The sequence below is a fragment of the Scyliorhinus torazame genome, chromosome 8 (assembly GCF_047496885.1).
Source record: "Scyliorhinus torazame isolate Kashiwa2021f chromosome 8, sScyTor2.1, whole genome shotgun sequence".
NCBI lineage: Eukaryota > Metazoa > Chordata > Chondrichthyes > Carcharhiniformes > Scyliorhinidae > Scyliorhinus > Scyliorhinus torazame.
The window spans coordinates 250,971,494-250,995,054 of NC_092714.1; the positions used below are offsets into that span (position 1 = coordinate 250,971,494).

Below are 23,561 nucleotides of genomic sequence, written 5' to 3' on the forward strand. Positions count from 1 at the left end.
TCCGGGTCAGTGGTAGCGCCGAAGCGGACGAGGTGATTCGGCGTTTCGGGGGAGGGGTGTTTTTGGATCGGTTGCCTTTGGTTTCGCTCTCGTTTCCGACCCGAACCATGAGCGCCAGCTACGACCGAGCCATCACCGTCTTCTCCCCGGACGGACACCTCTTCCAGGTGGAGTACGCCCAGGAGGCGGTGAAGAAGGGCTCGGCGGCGGTGAGTATTGCGGAAGAGCCGGAGGCAGAAGCTCTCCTCCCGGCCCCAACACCCACCCGCGGGAAGGAGCTGCGGCCTTGGGCACAAGTGTTGAGCTGCAAACCCCAGGCTGTGACCCTCAGACCAGACCCCTGGGCTCAGCTACCCGCTCTGGCGTTTAGGTTGATTTTGTTACAAACATCATTTGTTCCTTTGAGCAGGTATTGTAGCAATAAATCCAAAGACAAAACCAGGAAGGAACACTGATTCTTCAAAACTGCAGAGTCACCGGGACACCAGTGTTCAAAGATGCGGGTAGTGCTGGTGAGATTGCAACTCCCATTGCCAGACCCCGTGCAACTTTCTATTACTGTAGCCCAGCGAGCCAGTTGCCCACAGTGGTAAAAGCCACTCCTTGCGATGCCCAGGCTCCTCTAGTGCCCGCCACCCGAACTGCACCACCAGCAATTGTTTCTAACCATTGCATTTGATTTTTTTTTGGGGGGGGGGACGTTTTCGGTTTTAGGAGATTGCAGCCTACCTCGTTAGTTATGATGGATTGTTTGCAAAACTTAAAAAACTCGTGTTTCAACCACCTGTCACAGTTGCCATGCGTTAGCACTATGGCGACAATGTTATTTATTCCATGCTATTTAGCAATGAGTTAACTGTTAATGCGATGTTATTCCTAGGCAGGCAACATGATGGAATGAAATGTGTGTGTGTGTATATTATATGTATATTTATTGAATCAAAGGGGAGCTTGCACAGTAATTACATTGTACAAGTTCAGAATTGGATAACAGAAATGTTATTTACCACACCAGCAAATCTTGCCATATTTCATTACACTGGAATCATGTTTATACTGCATAATCATCAGGTATTCATCTAGTTGACTTCCGGGTGCGGCGATGACCAGCTGAGTCGCACGTTTCGGCAGCTCCCTGTGAAACGGACTTTTGGGCTCTTGATAGGAGCCCCAACGGCAATTTTAACGGCTGAAAACACCGTGCGGTAAACCAGAAGGGTGTTCCCCCTGGACACGGATGGAAAAAGGAGAGGAATGTGGCCGGATTGCAGCGGATCCTTTGGAACAACGGCAAGGAAGGCAAGCAGAAACAAGATGGCGTCGGAAGGTGGCAGTTTCATATGGGGCCCTGAACAACAAGAGTTTTTGAAACGCTGCGTGGAGGAGATAAAAAAGGAAATGAAGAAAGAGTTGTTGGCCCCGATATTACAGACGATTGAAGGGCTGAAAGAGGAACAAAAGACCCAGGAGCAGGAGCTTCGGGTCGTGAAGGCGAAAGCAGCAGAGAATGAAAACGATATACAGGGCCTGGTGGTGAAGTCGGAGATACAGGAGGCACACCAGAAACGATCTGTGGAGAGGTTGGAGGCACTGGAAAATAACGCAAGGAGGAACAACTTGAGGATTCTTGGCCTTCCTGAAGGTGTGGAGGGGGTGGACGTCGGGGCATATGTGAGCACGATGCTGCACTCATTAATGGGAGTGGAGGCCCCGACGGGTCCGTTGGAGGTGGAGGGAGCATACCGAGTTATGGTGCGAGGATCGAGAGCAGGAGAAGCTCCCAGAGCCATAGTGGTGAGATTTCTCCGTTTTAAGGATAGAGAAATGGTCCTTAGATGGGCGAAGAAAACTCGTGTAGTAAATGGGAGAACGCGGTGATCCGCGTCTATCAAGATTGGAGTGCGGAGGTGGCGAGAAGGAGGGCGAGCTTTAATCGGGCCAAAGCGGTACTTCACAAAAAAAAGATAAAGTTTGGAATGCTGCAACCGGCAAGACTGTGGGTCACATATCAAGGGAGGCACCACTACTTTGAGACGGCGGATGAAGCGTGGACTTTTATTGTAGAAGAAAAATTGGAATGATTGGACTACGAAAATGAACGTTTGGACAAAGTGGTGGGACGGGGGGGGGGGGGGGGGGGGCGAAGAGGGATTGTATGATTAATCCTGTGGTATGGTAACTTTTCTTTCTCCCACAGGTGGTGATGGGGGGAGGTGGGGAGGGAGAGGAGATGGGGCGTTGGCCATGGGAGGCGGGGCCGAGGGAGAGGCACGGGCTTGGTTCCCGCGCTATGATAATTAAGGCGGGAATAGAGAAGCAGGAAGGAGGGGGCGCCGCACGGGGCGAGCCGTGATCACGGGGGGAAGCCGAGGTCAGCCAGAGTTTGCTGACTTCTGGGAGCAACATGGGGGGAGTAATTACGCTAGCGGGGGGGAGGGGGGAATTACTGGGTTGCTGCTGCTGGGGAAAGGGGGGAGTGGGTACGGGAAAGGATGGGCGGGGGGGCACCGTCTGGGAGAAATACAGCTGCGTGGGAACTGGGCGAGAAGCTGGAAAAAGATGATGGCTAACCGGCAAGGAGGGGGGGGGGGGGGGGGGGGGGGGGGGGGGAGCCCCCCAACTCGGCTGATCACGTGGAACGTGAGGGGGCTTAACGGGCCGATAAAGAGGGCACGAGTACTCGCACACCTTAAGAAACTTAAAGCAGATGTGGCCATGTTACAGGAAACGCACCTGAAACTGATAGATCAGGTTAGGTTGCGCAAAGGATGGGTAGGGCAGGTGTTCATTCGGGGCTGGATGCGAAAAACAGGGGGGTGGCTATATTAGTGGGGAAGCGGGCAATGTTCGAGGCAAAGACTATAGTGGCGGATAACGGGGGCAGATACGTGATGGTGAGTGGCAAATTACAGGGAGAGATGGTGGTGTTGGTAAACGTGTATGCCCCGAATTGGGACGATGCCAATTTTATGAGGCGAATGCTAGGACGCATCCCAGACCTAGAGACCGGAAAGCTGATAATGGGGGGAGACTTTAACACGGTGTTGGAACCAAGGCTGGATAGGTCGAAGTCCAGGACTGGTAGGAGGCCGGCAGCAGCCAAGGTGCTTAAGGATTTTATGGAGCAGATGGGAGGGGTGGACCCGTGGAGATTCAGTAGACCTAGGAGTAAGGAGTTCTCGCTTTTCTCCTATGTCCATAAAGTCTATTCACGCATAGACTTTTTTGTGTTGGGTAGGGCATTGATCCCGAGGGTGAGGGGAACGGAATATACGGCTATAGCCATTTCGGATCATGCCCCACACTGGGTAGACTTGGAGATAGGGGAGGAAACAAGAGGCGTCCACCCTGGAGAATGGACATGGGACTAATGGCGGATGAGGGGGTGTGCTTAAGGGTGAGGGGATGCATTGAAAAGTACTTGGAACTCAATGACAATGGGGAGGTTCAGGTGGGAGTGGTCTGGGAGGCGGTGGTTAGGGGGGAGCTGATATCAATAAGGACACATAAAGGGAAGCAGGAGAGTAAGGAACGGGAGCGGTTGTTGCAAGAACTTTTGAGGGTGGACAGACAGTATGCGGAAGCACCGGAGGAGGGACTGTATAGGGAAAGGCAAAGGCTGCATGTGGAATTTGACTTGCTGACCACAGGCACTGCAGAGGCACAATGGAGGAAGGCGCAGGGTGTACAGTATGAATATGGAGAGAAGGCGAGCAGATTGCTGGCACACCAATTGAGGAAAAGGGGAGCAGCGAGGGAAATAGGGGGGGTGAGAGACGAAGATGGAGAGACGGAGCGGGGAGCGGAGAGAGTGAATGAAGTGTTTAAGACATTTTATAAAAAATTGTATGAAGCTCAACCCCCGGATGGGAGGGAGAGAATGATGGAGTTTTTGGATCGGCTGGAAATTCCCAAGGTGGAAGAGCAGGAAAGGATGGGATTGGGAGCACAGATCACGGTAGAAGAAGTGGTGAAAGGAATTAGGAACATGCAGACGGGAAAGGCCCCGGGACCGGACGGATTCCCAGTTGAATTTTACAGAAAATATTTGGACTTGCTCGCCCCGCTACTGACGAGGACCTTTAACGAGGCAAAGGAAAGGGGACAACTGCCCCCGACTATGTCAGAAGCAACGATATCGCTTCTTTTAAAGAAGGAAAAGGATCCGCTACAATGCGGGTCCTACAGACCAATCTCCCTCCTCAATGTAGATGCCAAGGTCTTGGCCAAGGTAATGGCAATGAGAATAGAGGAATGTGTCCCGGGGGTGGTTAATGAGGACCAAACTGGGTTTGTGAAGGGGAGACAGCTGAACACGAACATACGGAGGTTGTTAGGGGTAATGATGATGGCCCCACCAGAGGGTGAAACGGAGATAGTAGTGGCGATGGATGCCGAGAAAGCATTTGATAGAGTGGAGTGGGATTATCTGTGGGAGGTGTTGAGGAGATTTGGGTTCGGAGAGGGGTATGTTAGATGGGTGCAGCTGTTGTATAGGGCCCCAGTGGCGAGTGTGGTCACGAATGGACGGGGATCGGCATATTTTCGGCTCCATAGAGGGACAAGGCAGGGATGTCCTCTGTCCCCATTACTGTTTGCACTGGCGATTGAGCCCCTGGCGATAGCACTGAGAGGTTCCAAGGGATGGAGGGGAATACTTAGGGGAGGAGAAGAACACCGGGTATCTTTATATGCGGATGATCTGCTACTATATGTGGCGGATCCAGCGGAGGGGATGCCAGAAATAATGCGGATACTTGGGGAGTTTGGGGATTTTTCAGGGTATAAATTGAACATGGGGAAGAGTGAGCTGTTTGTGGTGCATCCAGGGGAGCAGAGTAGAGAAATAGAAGACCTACCGTTGAGGAAGGTAACAAGAGACTTTCGTTACCTGGGGATCCAGATAGCTAAGAATTGGGGCACATTGCACAGGCTAAATTTGACGCGGTTGGTGGAACAGATGGAGGAAGATTTCAAGAGATGAGATATGGTAGCATTGTCAATGGCAGGGAGGGTGCAGGCGGTTAAGATGGTGGTCCTCCCGAGATTCCTCTTTGTGTTTCAGTGTCTCCCGGTGGTGATCACGAAGGCTTTTTTCAAAAGGATAGAAAAGAGTATCATGGGTTTTGTTTGGGCCGGGAAGACTCTGAGAGTGAGGAAGGGATTCTTACAGCGTAGTAGGGATAGGGGGGGGCTGGCACTACCGAGCCTAAGTGAATATTATTGGGCCGCTAATATTTCAATGGTGAGTAAGTGGATGGGAGAGGAGGAAGGAGCGGCGTGGAAGAGATTAGAGAGGGCGTCCTGTAGGGGGACCAGCCTGCAGGCTATGGTGACAGCCCCATTGCCGTTCTCACCAAGGAACTATACCACGAGTCCGGTGGTGGTAGCTACACTGAAGATTTGGGGACAGTGGAGACGACATAGGGGAAAGACCGGAGCACTGGGGGGGTCCCCGATAAGAAACAACCATAGGTTTGCCCCGGGGGGAATGGATGGGGGATATGGAATGTGGCAAAGAGCAGGTATAACGCAATTGAAAGATCTATTTGTGGATGGGAAGTTTGCGAGTCTGGGAGCGCTGACCGAGAAATATGGGTTGCCCCAAGGGAATGCATTCAGGTACATGCAATTGAGGGCTTTTGCGAGGCAACAGGTGAGGGAATTCCCGCAGCTCCCGACACAAGAGGTGCAGGACAGAGTCATCTCAAAGAAATGGGTGGGGGACGGTAAGGTGTCGGATATATATAGGGAAATGAGAGACGAAGGGGAGACTATGATGGACGAACTAAAAGGGAAATGGGAAGAAGAGCTAGGGGAGGAGATTGAGGAGGGGATGTGGGCAGATGCCCTAAACAGGGTAAACTCGTCGTCCTCGTGCGCCAGGCTAAGCCTGATTCAGTTTAAGGTATTACACAGGGCACATATGACTGGAACACGGCTCAGTAAATTTTTTGGGGTGGAGGATAGGTGTGCGAGGTGCTCGAGAAGCCCAGCGAATCATACCCATATGTTTTGGTCATGCCCGGCACTACAGGGGTTTTGGATGGGGGTGACAAAGGTGCTTTCGAAAGTAGTAGGAGTCCGGGTCGAACCAAGCTGGGGGTTGGCTATATTTGGGGTTGCACAAGAGCCGGGAGTGCAGGAGGCGAAAGAGGCCGATGTTTTGGCCTTTGCGTCCCTAGTAGCCCGGCGCAGAATATTGCTAATGTGGAAAGAAGCCAAGCCCCCGGGGGTGGAGACCTGGATAAATGATATGGCGGGGTTCATAAAGTTAGAGCGGATTAAGTTCGCCCTAAGGGGGTCGGCTCAAGGGTTTACTAGGCGGTGGCAACCGTTCGTCGAATATCTTGCGGAAAGATAGATAGGGGAGAACAAAGAAGGCAGCAGCAGCGGCCCAGGACTTGGGGGAGGGATGGGGGGGAGGGATGGGGGGGGGGGGGGGGGGGGGTGGCCTGAGACAAGGCAGTTGCCAATTAGGGCTAGTTTTTATTTTTTGTTATTTAATATTTATTTATTTGTTGTTGTTTTTGTTTAAATTTATAAAGGTCATTATTATCTGTATTGTTACAATGTTGTGTAAAGGATGCACAATGTACTGTGTTGGTTGACCAAAAATTTTCAATAAAATATTATTTAAAAAAAAAAAAAAGGTATTCATCTAGTTAAATCTACATAGTGAATAGTGCATTATAGTTAATCACAGTTTACTGGAAAGAATATTTTTGACTAATAACTAAATATATTCCTGAACATCCATTTTTTTCCTCCTCTGCAAAGCATGATAGATTTTGTTTTATACAGTAACACATTCTCAAAATGCATGTTAAATTTGACTTGGCAGTCAACTATAATAGATTCCAGTTTCTCTTTAAGGGTATTTTAATACAACACCCAAAATGTTGCACCTTTGCAACAGTACCCAAATTATGCTGCAAACCCAGAATCTCTTGACTTCTCTCAGGAAAGCAGCAGTGTCAATCCAGAGAGAAACAGTATAAACATTAACTTGTGATAGGAACTGTGTTTGCCTGTGAATGCAGCTTTGAAAACTATTTTGCTTTTTACACACGTTGCATTTGCACATTAGTAGTCCTGCAAAATGATGAGATGATATTTTGAGACTAACTTTTTAATATTTCATGTGACAGGTTGGTGTTCGAGGAACTGAAATTGTTGTCCTTGCAGTGGAAAAGAAATCTGTAGCCAAATTACAGGATGAAAGAACTGTAAGGAAGATCTGTATACTGGATGAAAATGTTTGCATGGCTTTTGCAGGTGAATATTACTTCCTCTCGTGCTGAGCATTTGGGACTATTTGAGTCACTCAAATCTAATTAAATATTTCTTTACAATTGTTTTTAAAAATCATGATGAACTATTTGCTCCAGGAGCGGTCACTGCTCTGTGTTAAATTCAGCTTCTCTCAGCTCAGAAACAGGCCCCAGTGCCACACTAGGAAGAGGAATGAGAAACAACTTGTGACGACTTTTAAAGCATCCAAGGACACTTCAGAGCAGAATGATGTGGATGTATATTGGAGAATGTGTATTGGATTTTTCAATGTGGTGCAATGCTGGTAGCCTATTATGGCATATCTGATTTTGTTTGAATGCCATATCTGACTCTGTTTTGAGTTAACTGCAGATGTGTGGGAGTTACTGTCCAATTAACTCTTTAATAACAGTGAACACTGTGTGCCTCAACACTGCTCTTGCACAGTAGCATAGTGGTTAGCACAATTGTTTCACAGCTCCAGAGTCCCAGGTTCGATTCCCAGCTTGGGTCACTGTCTGTGCGGAGTCTGCACGTTCTCCCCGTGTCTGCGTGGGTTTCCTCATGTGCTCCAGTTTCCTCCCACAGTCCAAAGATGTGCAGGTTAGGTGGATTAGCCATGCTAAATTGCCCTTAGTGTCCCAAATTTCCCTTAGTGTTGGGTGGGGTTACGGGGATAGGGTGGAGGTGTGAGCTTGTGTAGGGTGCTCTTTCCAAGAGCCGGTGCAGACTCGATGGGCCAAATGGCCTCCTGCACTGTTGATGGGCCAAATGGCCTCCTGCACTGTTGATTCTATGAAACTCCCAGCTATATTTTTGCCCCATTTGACAGTTTTATTTGAAACAAATCTGTTAACTTCACTCAGTACCACTAGTTTCTATAATATAGGAATAGGCATGTACCCAATGTGCCTGTTCCACCATTAAATATGATTATGGCTAATCCATGACTTAACTCCACATACACATCTTTGCCCTATATCCCTGAATACTGTTTGGTTAATCAAAATCTATCTGTCTCAAATTGAAAATTAACTATTGAATTAGCATCAGTTATTTGCAGAAAGAATTTCCACCACCCTTCCTGTGAAGAAGTGCATCCTAATTGCGCTCCTGAAAGATGAGGCTCTAATTTTTAGATTATGTCCCTAGTCCTAAACTCGCAACCAGCAGAAATAGTTTCTCCCAATCTCCCTCTGTTCCCTGGAATATCTGGAAATTTTGATCAAATCACTCCATAACCATCTAAATTCGGGGAAATACAACCTTAGCTTGTGCAGTCTCTCTTAGTTAAACACTTGGAGTCCAGGTGTCATTCTAGTAAAGCAAAATGCTGCGGATGCTGCAAATCTGAAATAAAAACAACGGTGGAAATGCTCAGCAGATCTGGCAGCGTGTTTGAAGAGAGAGACCGAGTTAACCTTTCGAGTTCAAATATGACTCTTTGATTGTGACAAGTCCTATTTAACAAACGCTCCCAGTGTGTTGCCTTACCAGGACTTTCTGTAACTGCAGCATGACTTGTTCTTGTCCTCTTAATATTACTAATCCTCCCCCTAGATGCCATTTTCCTTATCTTTCCTGCAAACCTTATAACCTGGCATATTTAGTACCCAATCCTGACTGTCTTGCAGCCATGTCATGTCTCAGTAATGGCTATCATTTCATACCCTCCAGTTGAATTTGCACCTGTGGTTCATTCAATTTGTTTCTTATTCTCCATGCATTTTTATAAAAAATGCTTATTTAGGCCACTGGCCCTAAAATGCCCTATTGCTCTAATATTTTACTCTCACGTTTCTTTTTTTTTCTCATTTGTATTATTACTCCAATTAGCATGTTTTTCATGTAAAAATCCAAAGATCAGAAAACTTGCGAGCCTGTTCTTTAATTTAGTTCCTAGTACTCTCCAAACAAAACCTCTTGCCTACTTTTCATTGTGTTCTTGGTCCCAAAATGGATCACAATGATTGGATTCTTCCCCCTCCCTCTCCAATATTTTTTCAAGCCAGTTTAGATGTTCCTTATCCTGACACCAGAGAGGCAACATACCATACGGCACACCCAATTTTGCTTGGAAAGAATATTCCCCATAGAACATAGAACTGTACAGCACAGTACAGGCCCTTCGGCCCACGATATTGTGCCGAACTAGTCTGAAACGAAGATCAAATCAACCTACTCCCAATCATTCTAGTGCACTCCATATGCCTATCCAATAACCGCTTGAAAGTTCCTAAAGTGTCCGACTCCACTACCATAGCTGGGAGTGTGTTCCACGCCCCAAACCACTCTCTGAGTAAAGAACCTACCTCTGACATCCCTCCTATATCTTCCACCATGAATCTTATAGTTATGCCCCCTTGTAACAGCTACATCCACCCAAGGAAAAAGTCGCTGAACATCCACTCTATCCCTCTCATCATCTTTTGCATCAATTAAGTCACCTCTCATCCTCCTTCACTCAAATGAGAAAAGCCCTAGCTCCCTCAGCATTTCCTCACAAGACCTACCCTCCAATCCAGGCAGCATCCTGGTAAATCTTCTTTGCACCCTTTCCAATTATTCCACATCCTTCCTACAATGAGGTGACCAGAACTGCACACTACTCCAAATGTGGTCTAACCAAGGTCTTGTACAGTTGCAACATAACCTCACGGCTCTTAAACTCAATCCCCCTGTTAATAAATGCTAACATAGGCTTTTTTCACGGCTCTATCCATTTGGGTGGCAACTTTCAGAGATCTTTGGACATGAACTCCGAGATCTCTCTGCTCCTCCACATTCTTCAGAACCCTGCCGTTAACCCTGTAATCCGCATTCAAATTTGCCCCACCAAAATGAATCACCTCACACTTATCGTGGTTAAACTCCATCTGCCACTTTTCAGCCTAGCTCTGCATCCTATCAATGTCTCTTTGCAGCCTACAACAGCCCTCCACATTATCCACTACTCCACCAATCTTGGTGTCATCAGCAAATTTACTAACCCAACCTTCAACTCCATCATCCAAGTCATTGATAAAAATCACAAATAGCAGAGGACCCAGCACTGATCCCTGTGGTACACTGCTGGTGACTGAGCTCCAGGATGAAAATTTACCATCTACCACCACCCTCTGTCTTCTATGTGATAGCCAGTTACCGATCCAATCGGCCAAATTTCCCTCTATGCCATGCCTCCTTACTTTCTGCATGATCCAACCATGGGGCACCTTATCAAACACCTTACTAAAATCCATGTATACGACATTAACTGCTCTACCCTCATCTACACACTTAGTTACCTCCTCAAAGAATACAGTCAAACTTGTGAGGCAAGACTTATCCCTCACAAATCCGTGCTGACTATTCTGGATTAAGCTGTATCTTTCCAAATGATCATAAATCCTATCCCTCAGGACCCTTTCCAATAATTTACCTTTGACCGAAGTGAGACTAACTGGCCTATAATTCCCAGGGTTATACCTATTCCCTTTCTTGAACAAGGGGACAACATTCACCTCTCTCCAGTCTTCTGGCACTATTCCTGCAGACAGGGAGGACATAAAGATCAAAGCCAAAGGCTCTGCAATCTCATCCCTCGCCTCCCAAAGAATCCTAGAATATATCCCATCAGTCCCAAAGGACTTTTCGGTCCTCCGACTTCTCAAAATTTCTAATACATCTTCCTTCCGAATATCTACCTCCTCCAGCCTACCACCCTGTATTGCACTATCCTCCTCAACAACATGGCCCCTCTCCTTTGTGAACACTGAAAAAAGGTATTCATTTAGGGCCTCTCCTATATCTTGAGACTCCATGCACACGTTCCCACTACTGTCCCTGACCGGCCTTAACTTCACATTGGTCATTCTTTTATTCCTCACAAGTGTAAAAAGCCTTGGAGTTTTCCTTGATCCTACCCGCCAAGGGCTTCTCATGCCCCCTCCTAGCTCTCCTAAGCCCTTTCCTGAGCTCCTTCCTAGCTATCTTGTATCCCTCAAGTGCCCTAACTGAACCTTGTTTTCTCATCCTTACATAAGCCCCCTTCTTCCTCTTGACAAGACATTCAACCTCTTTTGTAAACCATGGTTCCCTCACTCGACCATTTCCTCCCTGTCTGACAGGGACATGCATATCAAGGACACACAGTATTTGCTCCTTGAACAAGCTCCACATCTCAATTGTGCCTATCCCTGACAGTTCCTGTTTCCATCTTATGCTCTCCAATTCTTGCCTAATCGCATCGTAATTACCCTTCCCCCAGTTATAAACCTTGCCCTCCGTATGTTCCTATCCCTCTCCATTGCTCTCGTGAAAGTCACCGAATTGTGGTCACTATCTCCAAAGTGCTCTCCCACAACCAAATCTAACACTTGGCCCGGTTCATTACCCTGTACTAAATCCAATGTGGCCCCGCCTCTTGTCGGTCTATCCACATATTGTGTGAGAAAACCCTCCTGCACACACTGAATAAAAACAGCCCCATCCAAACTATTCGAATTATAGTGGTTTCAATCAATATTTGGAAAGTTAAAGTCACCCATGACAACTACCCTGTGACTACCGCACCTATCCAAAATCGGCATTGCAATCTTTTCCTCCACATCTCTGATACTGTTTGTGGACCTATAGAAAACTCCTAACAAAGTGACCGCTCCTTTCCTATTTCTAACTTCAGCCCACACTACCTCAGTAGACAGATCCTCCTCAAACTGCCTTTCTGCAGCCATTATACTATCCTTGATTAACAATGCTACTCCTCCACCTCTTTTACCATCTTCCCTAATCTGACTGAAACATCTAAACCCCGGAACCTCCAACAACCATTCCTGCCCCTGTTCTATCCACGTCTCTGTTATGGGCGAGGCATTTTCAGAACCCCAAAATGTATCATGGAGTTCAACCAACCTCCCCCTTAATGCTATTGTTGCTTTTCCGAGCACACTGCTTGTTCTCCAGGTGTGGGGTTCCAATTATGGACACGTGGGTTTTTAAACACAAAACAATGTTTATTCCATGAACTCAACTTAACCTCTTAACTAAACATTGGCTCTCTTAACAACTCTTACTTCAAAGATAACCCTGAAAATATTACAACACTAAATAATCCTTCAGTTATTCCTTTCAACATCCATGAGACTTAACACCTTTAACCAGAAACACATCAGGTTAAAGGCTTTACTGTTGTGAGTTTAAATCACCCAAATGATCCAGAGATAGTCTTTCATGGCAGAGACCACAGCAGATCCAGCTCACTGCAAACACAGACACACCCCCCAGCTCTTTTCAAACTGAAACTCAACTGCAAAATGGCTGATCTGAAACCCAGCTCCACCCACACTCTGACATCACTGCATTTCTTAAAGATACATTGCTTAAACATCCATTTCTTAAAGGTACCCTCACATGATCCCCCCCCCCAAAGAAAATAAAATAAACCATCAACTTCAAGATGGTTTCATTTTTCACTTTTGCAGCATCTACTAAGAAATGTACACAGTAAATATACCTTTTCGTTTTTTTTTTAAAAAACACACGCAAACCGGTATAATAATAATAGTCCATTTTTCTTCCTCCTTCTTCCTCCAACTCATTAGATGCATCCCTAATTTCGAACAATACGAATGGGATTCCTGTATCCCAATCCTCTGGATAATCGTGACAATATGCCCTCAACATTGTCTTTAATGTCTGATGCCACCTTTCTAACGCTCCCTGCGATTCTGGATGGTACGCAGTTGATTTAAATTGTTTTATTCCTAAGCTATCCATAACTTCTTTGAATAACTTTGAAGTAAAATTTGATCCTTGATCCGATTGAATTTCTGTGGGTAGTCCATATCTAGTAAAGAATTTAAGTAACTCCTCCACAATCCTTTTAGCTGTAATATTACGTACTGGAATGGCCTCTGGAAACCTAGTAGACACATCCATTATTGTCAAAAGATATTGATTCCCACTTTTTGTTTTAGGAAGGTGTCCTACACAATCAATTATGACCCTCGTAAAAGGTTCCTCAAATGCTGGGATGGGTATTAAGGGCGCTGGTTTTATCACTGCTTGAGGTTTCCCTATCAGTTGACATGTGTGACATGATTGACAGAATGTAACTTCATCTTTATGTAGTCCAAGCCAATAAAAATGTTTCTGGATTTTAGCTTGCGTTTTCCTTATTCCCAAATGACCTCCCACTGGTACCTCATATGCAACTCGCAACACCTTTCTATACCCTACCGGCAATACTACTTGGTGAACTTCTGTCCACTTTTCATCTGCCTGCATGTGTACAGGTCTCCATTTTCTCATCAAGCCATCACTTTTACGGTAATAACACTCTGGTATACTCTTGGATATCTCTTCCGTATATGCTTTCTGATACATCCGTTTTATTTCTACATCTTTCTGTTGTAACTCCGCCAATTTTCCTGAACTAAAAATATCCGCCTCATCCTCCACCTGTTCTTGTTCTTTTTCAACCATCTGATCAAAAATCGTTTCTGATAATTGCACTTCAGCTTCACTCTTTGATTTCTCCTCTTGTCTTAACCTGTGACTTTGCGACCTTGTGACTACACAATCCGGAAAAATTCCAGGATATTCGTCCTTCAACACTTCAGTTGACTGATTTTCCACTGGCTTATCAACCACAGTAGGCATCACTCCCACCTGCGATCCAGCTATATCATTACCCAAGATAAACTGTATTCCTGGACAAGATAGTTTATCTATTACTCCTACTACCACTTCACCACTCTTCACTGGACTTTCCAACCTTACCTTATATAATGGAACGCTACTCCTCTCACCCTGAATTCCACATATCACCACCTTTTCTGGCAACATTGTTCCCAAACTACATAATTCCTCATCTCTTACCATTAAAGATTGACTAGCCCCTCTATCTCTTAACATTGTGACTTCTTTACCTGCTCCTCCTGATACACATGAGTAAACTTTACCCACACAAGTAAATTCTTTAAAGACACCTGGCATCTTCCTAACAATTACTTCTTGAAGAAGCTGTACAATCGTTTGCACCTCCTTTGCTTCCCTTGGGCTTTCCTTTACCACTTTAACAAACCCCACTGTCTTATCCTGTTTTACCACATCAGCCTTCCCAGTTCTTTTCTTCAACCACCAACACTGTGACTTTACATGGCCTAGTTTATTACAGTGAAAACATCATCTGAAACTTTTCATTTCTTTTCCACCCTCCTGGATTTCTTTTTTAATCTGAGGTACACTCTCTTTATTGTCTCCCATCAGATCACCTTTACCTTTCCCACTTGAGTATTTCTCATGTCCCCAGTTTCTATCCCTCACCGGCTGAAATTGATGTCGGAAACCAATCTTTGATTTATGAACTAATTTATAATCATCTGCCACTTCCGCTGCTAATCTCGCAGTTTTAACCCTCTGTTTTTCCACATGAGTTCTCACTACATCAGGAATTGAATTTTTAAACTCCTCCAAAAGTATAATTTCTCTGAGAGCTTCATACGTTTGGTCTATTTTCAAAGCCCTTATCCACCTACCAAAATTACTGAGCCTTTCAAACTCCATGTATGTTTGACCATGTTCTTTTCTTAAGTGTCTAAACCTTTGTCTGTAAGCTTCAGGATCTAGCTCATATGCACTTGAGATGGATTTCTTCACCTCCTCATACGCTCCAGATACCTCTTCTGGTAGTGATGCAAACACTTCACTAGCTCTACCTACCAGCTTTGTTTGAATCAGTAATACCCACATGTCCTGTGGCCATTTCATTTGTTTAGCTACCTTCTCAAATGAAATGAAAAAGCTTCCACTTCCTTCTCATCAAACCTTGGCAATGCTTGGACATATTTAAATAGATTCCCACCAAGCCTTTGACTGTGACGCTCTTTCTCACTATCCTCATCACTATCATCCAACTGTACGTTTCCCTTTACGTCTGCCAATTTTAACTGATTTTCATGTTTCTTGGCCATTTTCTAAAGTTCAAACACCCTCTCTATCTTTTTCCCTGATCTGTATCTCCCTTTCTTTTTCTTTGTTCTGCTAGGGCTATTCTTTGTTTTCTCCTTTCTTCTCTCTCTCTCTCTCTCTCTCTCTCTCTCTTTCGTATTCAAGCCGCTTTAATTCTTTCTCATGTTCCATTTGTTCAATTTGTAACTGAATTTTTGCCATTTCCAATAAGTCAAACGGTATCTCAGGCAACCTTAAATGCTTAACCACTGCCATAATTACCTCATTTATCGCATTTTGTCACGTAATGTTAACTGCAATGTTCTGCCAAATCTAACAGTCTGCTTTTAGTCTCTGTCCGTAAGGTACTGCGTGTGACAGTCTCCACCCCCAAAAACTTCTGAGCCTTTGAAAGAGCCATTGTCCACAACACACTCCCCACTTAAACTAAAATACCACACCGGAAAAGCAACAATCCTTCACTGTCTTTAAGTTCACAAAAGCCAATCCAATAGATAGACTTTTAACCCCCTCAAGCCCCTAATTGTTATGGGAGAGGTGTTTTCAGAACCCCAAAATGTATCATGGAGTTCAACCAACCTCCCCCTTTAATGCTATTGTTGCTTTTCCAAGCACACGGCTTGTTCTCCAGGAGTGGGATTACAATTATGGACATGTGGGTTTTTAAACACAAAACAATGTTTATTCCATGAACTCAACTTAACCTCTTAAATAAACATTGGATCTCTTAACAGCTGTTGTTGAAAACTCACCACTAATCTTAGAAATCGCCCGATACCAAAAAGGGCTGACATTCTAAATGGTGAACAGGGATTCTCACTCCCTGACTCCGATGCAGGCTTCAGTGAGTGCTATTCAGGTCAAACTATGTTTTCAAGTTATCCCCTGAAGTTATGGGACCCATAACTTCACCGAAGATTTCATCTACTTACCACGTAGTAGCATCGATCCTGGGTCCCGCATTGCTAAGTAAGTAAAGTAGACTTTGGAATAACCACTATTTCAGGTTAAATTAAGGTATTTTATTATTATATTTTTTCTTTTAAAAGCTGCAATTATTGTCTTTACAGAAAGGTAAAAAGATCTTGCTTCTGGATCCTTGTGGTTGGCTGAAGGGACCTTTAGGCCCACCTTGACAATCAATCTTTTTAAAATCTGGTCGTCTTTAGATGTATTTGCTGGTGAGCTCGGTTGCTGTGTCCTATCTTTCCCATGTACCGAGCTGTGAGAGCTGGCTCTGCTGGCTGGCTCTGAGCTGACTCTGCCTACTCTTTAAATTCTAGTCTTCCTTAGATGTATTAGCTGTTTTAGCTTGGCTGCTATGCCCTGTCCCTTTCCCATGGCCGAGCTGACTGTAATCTGACTCTGAGCTGCTTGTTCCTTCTCTGCCTCTCTACTTCTCACTGAGTTCTGGTACTGTGTAGTTCCTGCTCTGGTCTCTGGGTTTATATTCTCTTTCTAACAGTTAAGTTTTTATGATTTTATTGTTAAGTAATTTTTTTCACTTTGATTGTAAAAAGTATCTTTGATCTAAACATTCTAATACAACTAAGTATTCATTTTGACATGACCTCACTTCTCAGGTCTCTGATTACATTGTTTCCTTTGTGATGTTCAAAGTTCCTTTGTGATATTCAAAAATGCTTTGGTTTCAAGAGGTGTGAATTTTGGTTTGGTTCCTGTCATTTCTATAGTTTTATTTTCCAATTGTGTCCTCAGCTCAATTTTGACTTTGATTTTAGCTTTAAATTATGTTTCTCGTAGACTGATAGTCTCCAGTTTTCTTTAATTTACCTGGTATTAGCAAAATTTCACACCTAGAATTGTCACCAAATTCAACTAAAAGTCACCCTTTCCTTTCCAGCTGCTTACTAAGATAGTTACTTTCAACGAAGGTGTGAACCATTGTTTTTACCTTTAAACAAAAATCCTGTTTGTCTTGTTTGCTAAGCCTGCTTGACCAAGGCTATCTGCATTTTACAATCCTGCTCTTGGCAGCTGCTGCTAACCCTTCGTGGGATCTTTCCCTGTATCCTCTCCTGTTTCTCTCAGATCAGATATTGCCAGACTTAACATCTTTCCATATTTTCAATAACACACCCCTTACTTCAAAGATAACCCCGAAAATATTACAACACTAAATAATCCTTCAGTTATTCCTTTCACATCCATGAGACTTAACACCTTTAACCAGAAACACATCAGGTTAAAGGCTTTACTGTTGTGAGTTTAAATCACCCAAATGATCCAGAGATAGTCTTTCATGGCAGAGATCACAGCAGATCCAGCTCATTGCAAACACAGACACACCCCCCAGCTCTTTTCAAACTGAAACTCAACTGCAAAATGGCTGATCTGAAACCCAGCTCCACCCACACTCTGACATCACTGCATTTCTTAAAGATACATTGCTTAAACATTCATTTCTTAAAGGTACCCTCACATGACATCTCCGTAATGGCCACAACGTCATAGTCCCAGGTACCAATCCAAGCTTCAAGCTCACCAACCTTATTCCTGATGCTCCTCACATTGAAGTAGACACACTTCAAACCACCTTCATGCCTGCAGGTCCACTCTTGTGACCTTGGTACCTTCCTCAGTACTGCACTACCCTCAACTTCCTGAACTCCAGCAACGCTATCTCCTGGACTACAAATCAGTTTCCCGTCCCCCTGCCAAATTATTTTAAACCACCCCACGAAGAGCTGTATCAAATTTCCCTCCCAGGATATTGGTGCCCCTCTGGTTCAGGTGTAACCCATCCTGTTTGTAAGGTCCCACCTTCCCCAGAATGTGCTCCCATTATTCAAGTAACTGAAACCCTCCCTCCTACACCATCCCTGTAGCCACATGTTTAACTGCACTCTCTCCCTGTTCCTCACCTCGTTGGCACGTGGCACTGGCAGCAAACCAGAGATGACAACACGGTCTGTCCTGGCTCTCAGCTTCCACCCTAGCTCCCTGAATTCCTGTTTTTCATCCCCGTCCCTTTTCCTACCTATGTCGTTGGTACCGATTTCTACCATGACTTGTGGCTGCTCCCCCTCCCCCTTAAGGATCCTGAAAACACGATCAGAGACGTCACAGACCTTGGCACCCGGGAGGCAACACACCAACCGTGAGCCTCTATCATTGACACTGAACCGCCTACCTGTACCTCTAACTATAGAGTCTCCAATAACTAATGCTCTCCTGCTCTCTTCCCCCCCCCCCTCCCTTCTGAGCCACAGGGACAGACTCAGTGCCAAAGACCTTGTCACCGTGGCTTACATCTGGCAATTCGTCCGTCCGTCCGTCCCCCCAACAATATCTAAAACGGTATACCTGTTATTGAGGGGAACAACCGCAGGGGATCTCTGCACAGACTTCTTCTTCCCCCTCCTTTTAAACGTCACCCAGCTACCTTCATTCTTAGGAGTAACTACACCCTGTAGCTTCTATCTATAACCAACTCTGCCTCCCGAATGATCCTCAGTTCATCCAGGTCCAGTTCCCTAACACGGTCTTTGAGGAGCTGGAGATGGGTGCACTTCCTGCAGGTGAACTCAGCAGGCCACTGACGGTGTTCCTCACCTCGAACATCCTGCAGGAGGAACATTGCACTGCCACCCCTTCCATTTATCCACTTGACAATTACAGAGAGGAAAAAAAAGCTTACCTGATTTTCACACTCCACGCAGGTTAGAGGTGGTGGAAAGGTGGAGAGAGGAAAAGGAAAGAAAAGCTTACCTCACCAACTCACCACAGTCTTTTTTTTATTTGGTTAGAGGAGGAGGATGGGTGGGAGACACTACTTGTGTAGTGTCTCTGGTTTAGCCACTGCCTGAAATATATTAGTTCTAGAAACTTACCCCACAGCAGCTTTCCACAATTCACTCCCCGCAACAGCCAATCAGCGTTGCCGCTCTGCCGCCCTCTGCAGGATATTATTGAATCCTCTACAACGACCACATTATGCTTCCCCATCTGCTCCAAAGTGTGATGGTCAGCATTCTGACTGCCCTCCATCCTCCCGCGTAACAAGTACATTGTACGTGTTTGATCAATTTCTGCACATCCTTGTTCTCTGTCTTACCTGGGTTTCCCTTTCTCTTTACATAATAGGACACCAATACCATTCTGAATGTGTGCTGCTTTTTACAGTGTGACTGAGGTCTGGAGAAACTGTCCAGATACTACTTTTGCCCCTCCCTATATGTCCTAATGTCTCCAACCTGCACTCCAGCTCAATGACTCTGAGCCAGGGAGATTAGAGGTGGAGACGTTACTGCACACGAGTTCACTCTGGATTGTATGGTTCTTCGCAAGCTCCCACACACTTCAGTTCAGACACTCAACCAGCTCTAACATATTTTAGTCTAGGTTATTTATATCAACTTTCTAATTTTTTTTTCTCCTTTTACTAATGCATTAAATCGCTGGAGAAACAATTCTAATTTTTTCTGCCTCAAACTGATATGAACTACTCCAAGTCTTGGAGGCAAATCGCAGCACCTCCCTCCCCTTCTGCACCAAATTCCCTGTCTCGCTTCTCCCAAATTCCCAGGCTCTGCTTACAATGCACATCATTACAATAGCAGTTGAGGCAGACTTTGCATATCCCACCATGAAGTGGAGAAGAAACAAGTTGCAGGATAATTAATTTCTGCAGCTATCTTGAAACACAGGGCATGGGTTGATGAAAAGGGGATCTGTACTTGTCTCTGATGAGGTGTTCCACAGTAGCTCTTAAAAACAAGATTGATTCTGGGGAAATCCTGCATCAATAGGATTTGATCCAGTTCTAAAATTGATTAAGTTCTAGTTTCCCAAAACTGCACGATCCGGTTGAAGATTGTTATTGCAGTTGGAAAACGTGCTTTCCCATTGTTCAGACAGCACTGAGAGAAAGTGACGGATAATTGATATATCTCAATATATCGTTCTTTTTTTACGATAGGCCTTACAGCTGATGCCAGGATAGTCATAAATAGGGCTCGTGTAGAGTGTCAGAGCCATCGGCTCACTGTGGAGGACCCAGTCACAGTTGAGTACATCACAAGGTACATCGCCAGCTTGAAACAGGTAAATTAAGTTTCTTTGTTGTGTAGTAAGGTACAGCTGCTTGCAAAGCTGCTCTGTTTAAATGCACAGGAAAACTTATCATATGTATCCAAGTAGAGTTCTGATGATTCTCGTTCTGTTGTCCTAGTGCACAAGACTGCAGCATTTATATTAACCAAAATGCAGTAAGCCAATGTATATCCACCTATAAATCAAGTCTAAGTTTTATTTTAATGGATCATTTGCACCTTGACTCTTTGCTCCATGTTTGAATAATCTGATCAAACTATATAAGATGAGTAAGTTGTGGGTTAGATCCTATACATGTCCAGCTAGCTACTTGACACCATAATTATCGTCCCAAGAATTTTAAACCTACACCTTTTAAACTCTGAAATTTAATGTTGTAGCTCTATTTGAGCTCCATTGTATTGCTTAATTTATGTTACTAGACAAATTATTTTTGGCATAAAACATGCTTTGAAATTATCAATAATATGTGCAGCTAACTTGTATTTTTCTATCTTATTTACAGCGTTACACTCAAAGTAATGGACGCAGACCATTTGGTATTTCTGCACTGATTGTGGGTTTTGACTTTGATGGAACTCCGAGACTGTACCAAACTGACCCATCAGGCACCTACCATGAATGGAAGGCAAGTAGTTTTGCCAAATTTGGTGACCCCCAGTTTAGATTTTGACAAAGTTGGCTCGGTTTTCATTTCTATTCATTTGTTCTGGCACAATGCTTGCTGTGGTCAAACTTATGCAAAAGATACTGTACTTCCTAGTATGCCAGATGAAGGACATTGTTGCGAGTGGCCTTGCAGACACCAGGTAGGAATTAATTGCTATCAGTCCGAGCTGGGTTCCGATGTGAGTTGGAAGATTTATGTGGTAACCCACTGCCCCATCCAGACCACGAAAAGTGATTTCTGTTTTAATACCTGTCAGAATGTTGGAAGATGTAAATGTATTAGTCTTTGAACGATTTGGCTTCAATTCAGAAATTTAAACAATAATAGGATGGTACGTAGTTTGAAAACTTTGAGCAGTGAGAACTCTTTCAAATTGCACACCTTTACACCACTTCTCTTGAATTTAGGCCAATGCCATAGGAAGAAGTGCAAAGACGGTCAGGGAATTCCTGGAGAAAAACTACACTGAAGAAGCCACTGCTACGGACAGTGGTACTATAAAACTTGCCATCAAGGCTTTGCTGGAGGTAAATTATTTTGGTGGAAATATAATGTTAAATGGCTTTCAACATTGCAACCCAAATAGTGTATGAGTGCAACAATACCAATATCGCCCTGTAAAGTACTTGTGGTCAGGAATTTATCTTAATGCAGCTTTTGTATTCCTATCAATGTTCCTATCCCCATAAATTACTCCCTTTATTTTATTTTTGGTTCCCAGTATTTCTAAGTTAATCTTTATACTACATTGCAGTGAGTTTTGGTCCAGATTTTAAGCCTGAAAAATAAAACCCAATAGGGAAATAAAACTTATCTTGCACAAACTGTTTTGTTAGGTTGTACAGTCGGGCGGAAAACACATTGAACTGGCAGTGATGAAGCATGAACAACTCTTGAGGGTAATATTTTTGTAATATTTGTCATCTGCATTGATTGTCTGTCTTTTTGTATGTTGAGCTGATCAACCTATTCCACATTGAAGTGGTTAAAATCTCTCTCTTCCTAGTTTTGTGTGTTCGTTACATTAATAAACAATTAAGCAAACTTGATTTCCTTCTCAGTTTGCTAAGAATTCTACATAAAATTCTACAGTAAAGGCATCATAGTCCCAGATGACCATTAATAGACTACTTTCCCCTTTTGAGGGGGAGAGCTGACTGATCATTTAGCCTGAGAATCGCCACACCTCCGATGAGGGGCCTGCATAAATAGCCTTAACTGGTGCAGGAATTGAACCCGCGCTGTTAGCCTTGCTCTGCATCATGAACCAGCTGTCCAGCCAACTGAGCTAAACTGGCCCCACAGTAATAATACATGAATTAACCACAGTAAGAGCTTCTCAGTCATCCCCCTAAATGCCTTAAGCAAGTAATTTTAAATTAGATCCATTTTAAGTGACGGTGAATTGCAGCAATATGATTCAGATTTTGCATGGACTTCATTTTCAGTTATTTATTTCCATTAATCTGCAAATGGAAGGCCACATTTGAACAACCTAAGCAACTTGAGTCTACAATCTTAACAATGTGCACAGCCCAGAGCACATGTATATTTTAGGCTAGAGTCCTTAATTGTGCTTGCATGCAGCAGAAACTCCCAGAAACTTTCTTCCCATCTTGCAGGGAAGATCCAATCTTCTCCTCCAGCTAACGCATACATCTTTAATAATAATAATGATCTTTATTGTCACAAGTAGGCTTATATTAACACTGCAATGAAGTTACTGTGAAAAGCCCCTAGTCACCACATTCCGGCGCCTGTTCGGGTACACGGCGGAAGAATTCAGAATGTCCAAATCACCTAAAAGCCCGTCTTTCGGGACTTGTGGGAGGAAACCCACGCAGACGTAGGGAGAATGTGCAGAGTCCGCACAGACAGTGACCCAAGCCGGGAATCGAACCTGGGACCCTGGTGCTGTGAAGCGACAGTGCTAACCACTGTGCCACCCTAGTTTAAAACCATGTGCCCTGGTGTAAAAAAAAAAACACAATCCAGTGAGAAAAGAGCAGACAAGCCAATAATTGCAAGGTAATGTATTAGAACATGTACACTTGGAGACTTAGTAACACTTTTTTTATAAATCCTTGCAATTTTTTTTATAAATCCTTGCAATATCTATTAATGTGAACTATAAGGCTTATACAGTTTTAGTATTAATAGGTGGCAAAGTAAGTGTATCTTTTGTGTTTGTAGATCTTGAAACCTGAGGAAATTGAGAAGTATGTTTCAGAAATTGAAAAAGAAAAGGAAGAAGCTGAAAAGAAGAAGGCACCAAAGACCTAACGTGCCATTAATTAGACATTAGATATGGTTGTCTTCCCTGTTTATCATTGGTAAAAGCTGAGCATTCCACATTTTACTCATTGTTAATACTTGAATAAATGGAATTTTACATTGACATTTTGCCATGTGTCACTTGACTTGTGTTCCTTCTGAAATAGTTGCGCTTCTCAACTTGGGGTTTGCAACTAATTTCTAATTTGGGGGAAAGGGTGCTTGGGTGGATTGGCAATACTAAATTTCCCTTTAGTGTCCAAAAAGGTTAGGTGGGGTTACTGGTTATGCGGATAGGGTAGAGACGTGGGCC

The 23,561-nt window shown here is 44.3% G+C and overlaps 1 protein-coding gene across 1 annotated transcript; it reads left to right on the forward strand.

Annotated features, from left to right (window-relative positions):
• Positions 1-16: 16 nt before the first annotated feature.
• Positions 17-23,372, forward strand: LOC140428532 (proteasome subunit alpha type-7-like). The gene is made up of 7 exons (XM_072515103.1): positions 17-209; positions 7,152-7,278; positions 20,171-20,295; positions 20,810-20,932; positions 21,382-21,501; positions 21,811-21,873; positions 23,168-23,372. Exons 1-7 carry the CDS (start codon positions 108-110, stop codon positions 23,255-23,257), a joined length of 750 nt encoding a protein of 249 aa, XP_072371204.1. The 5' UTR covers positions 17-107; the 3' UTR covers positions 23,258-23,372.
• The last annotated feature ends 189 nt before the right edge of the window (positions 23,373-23,561 follow it).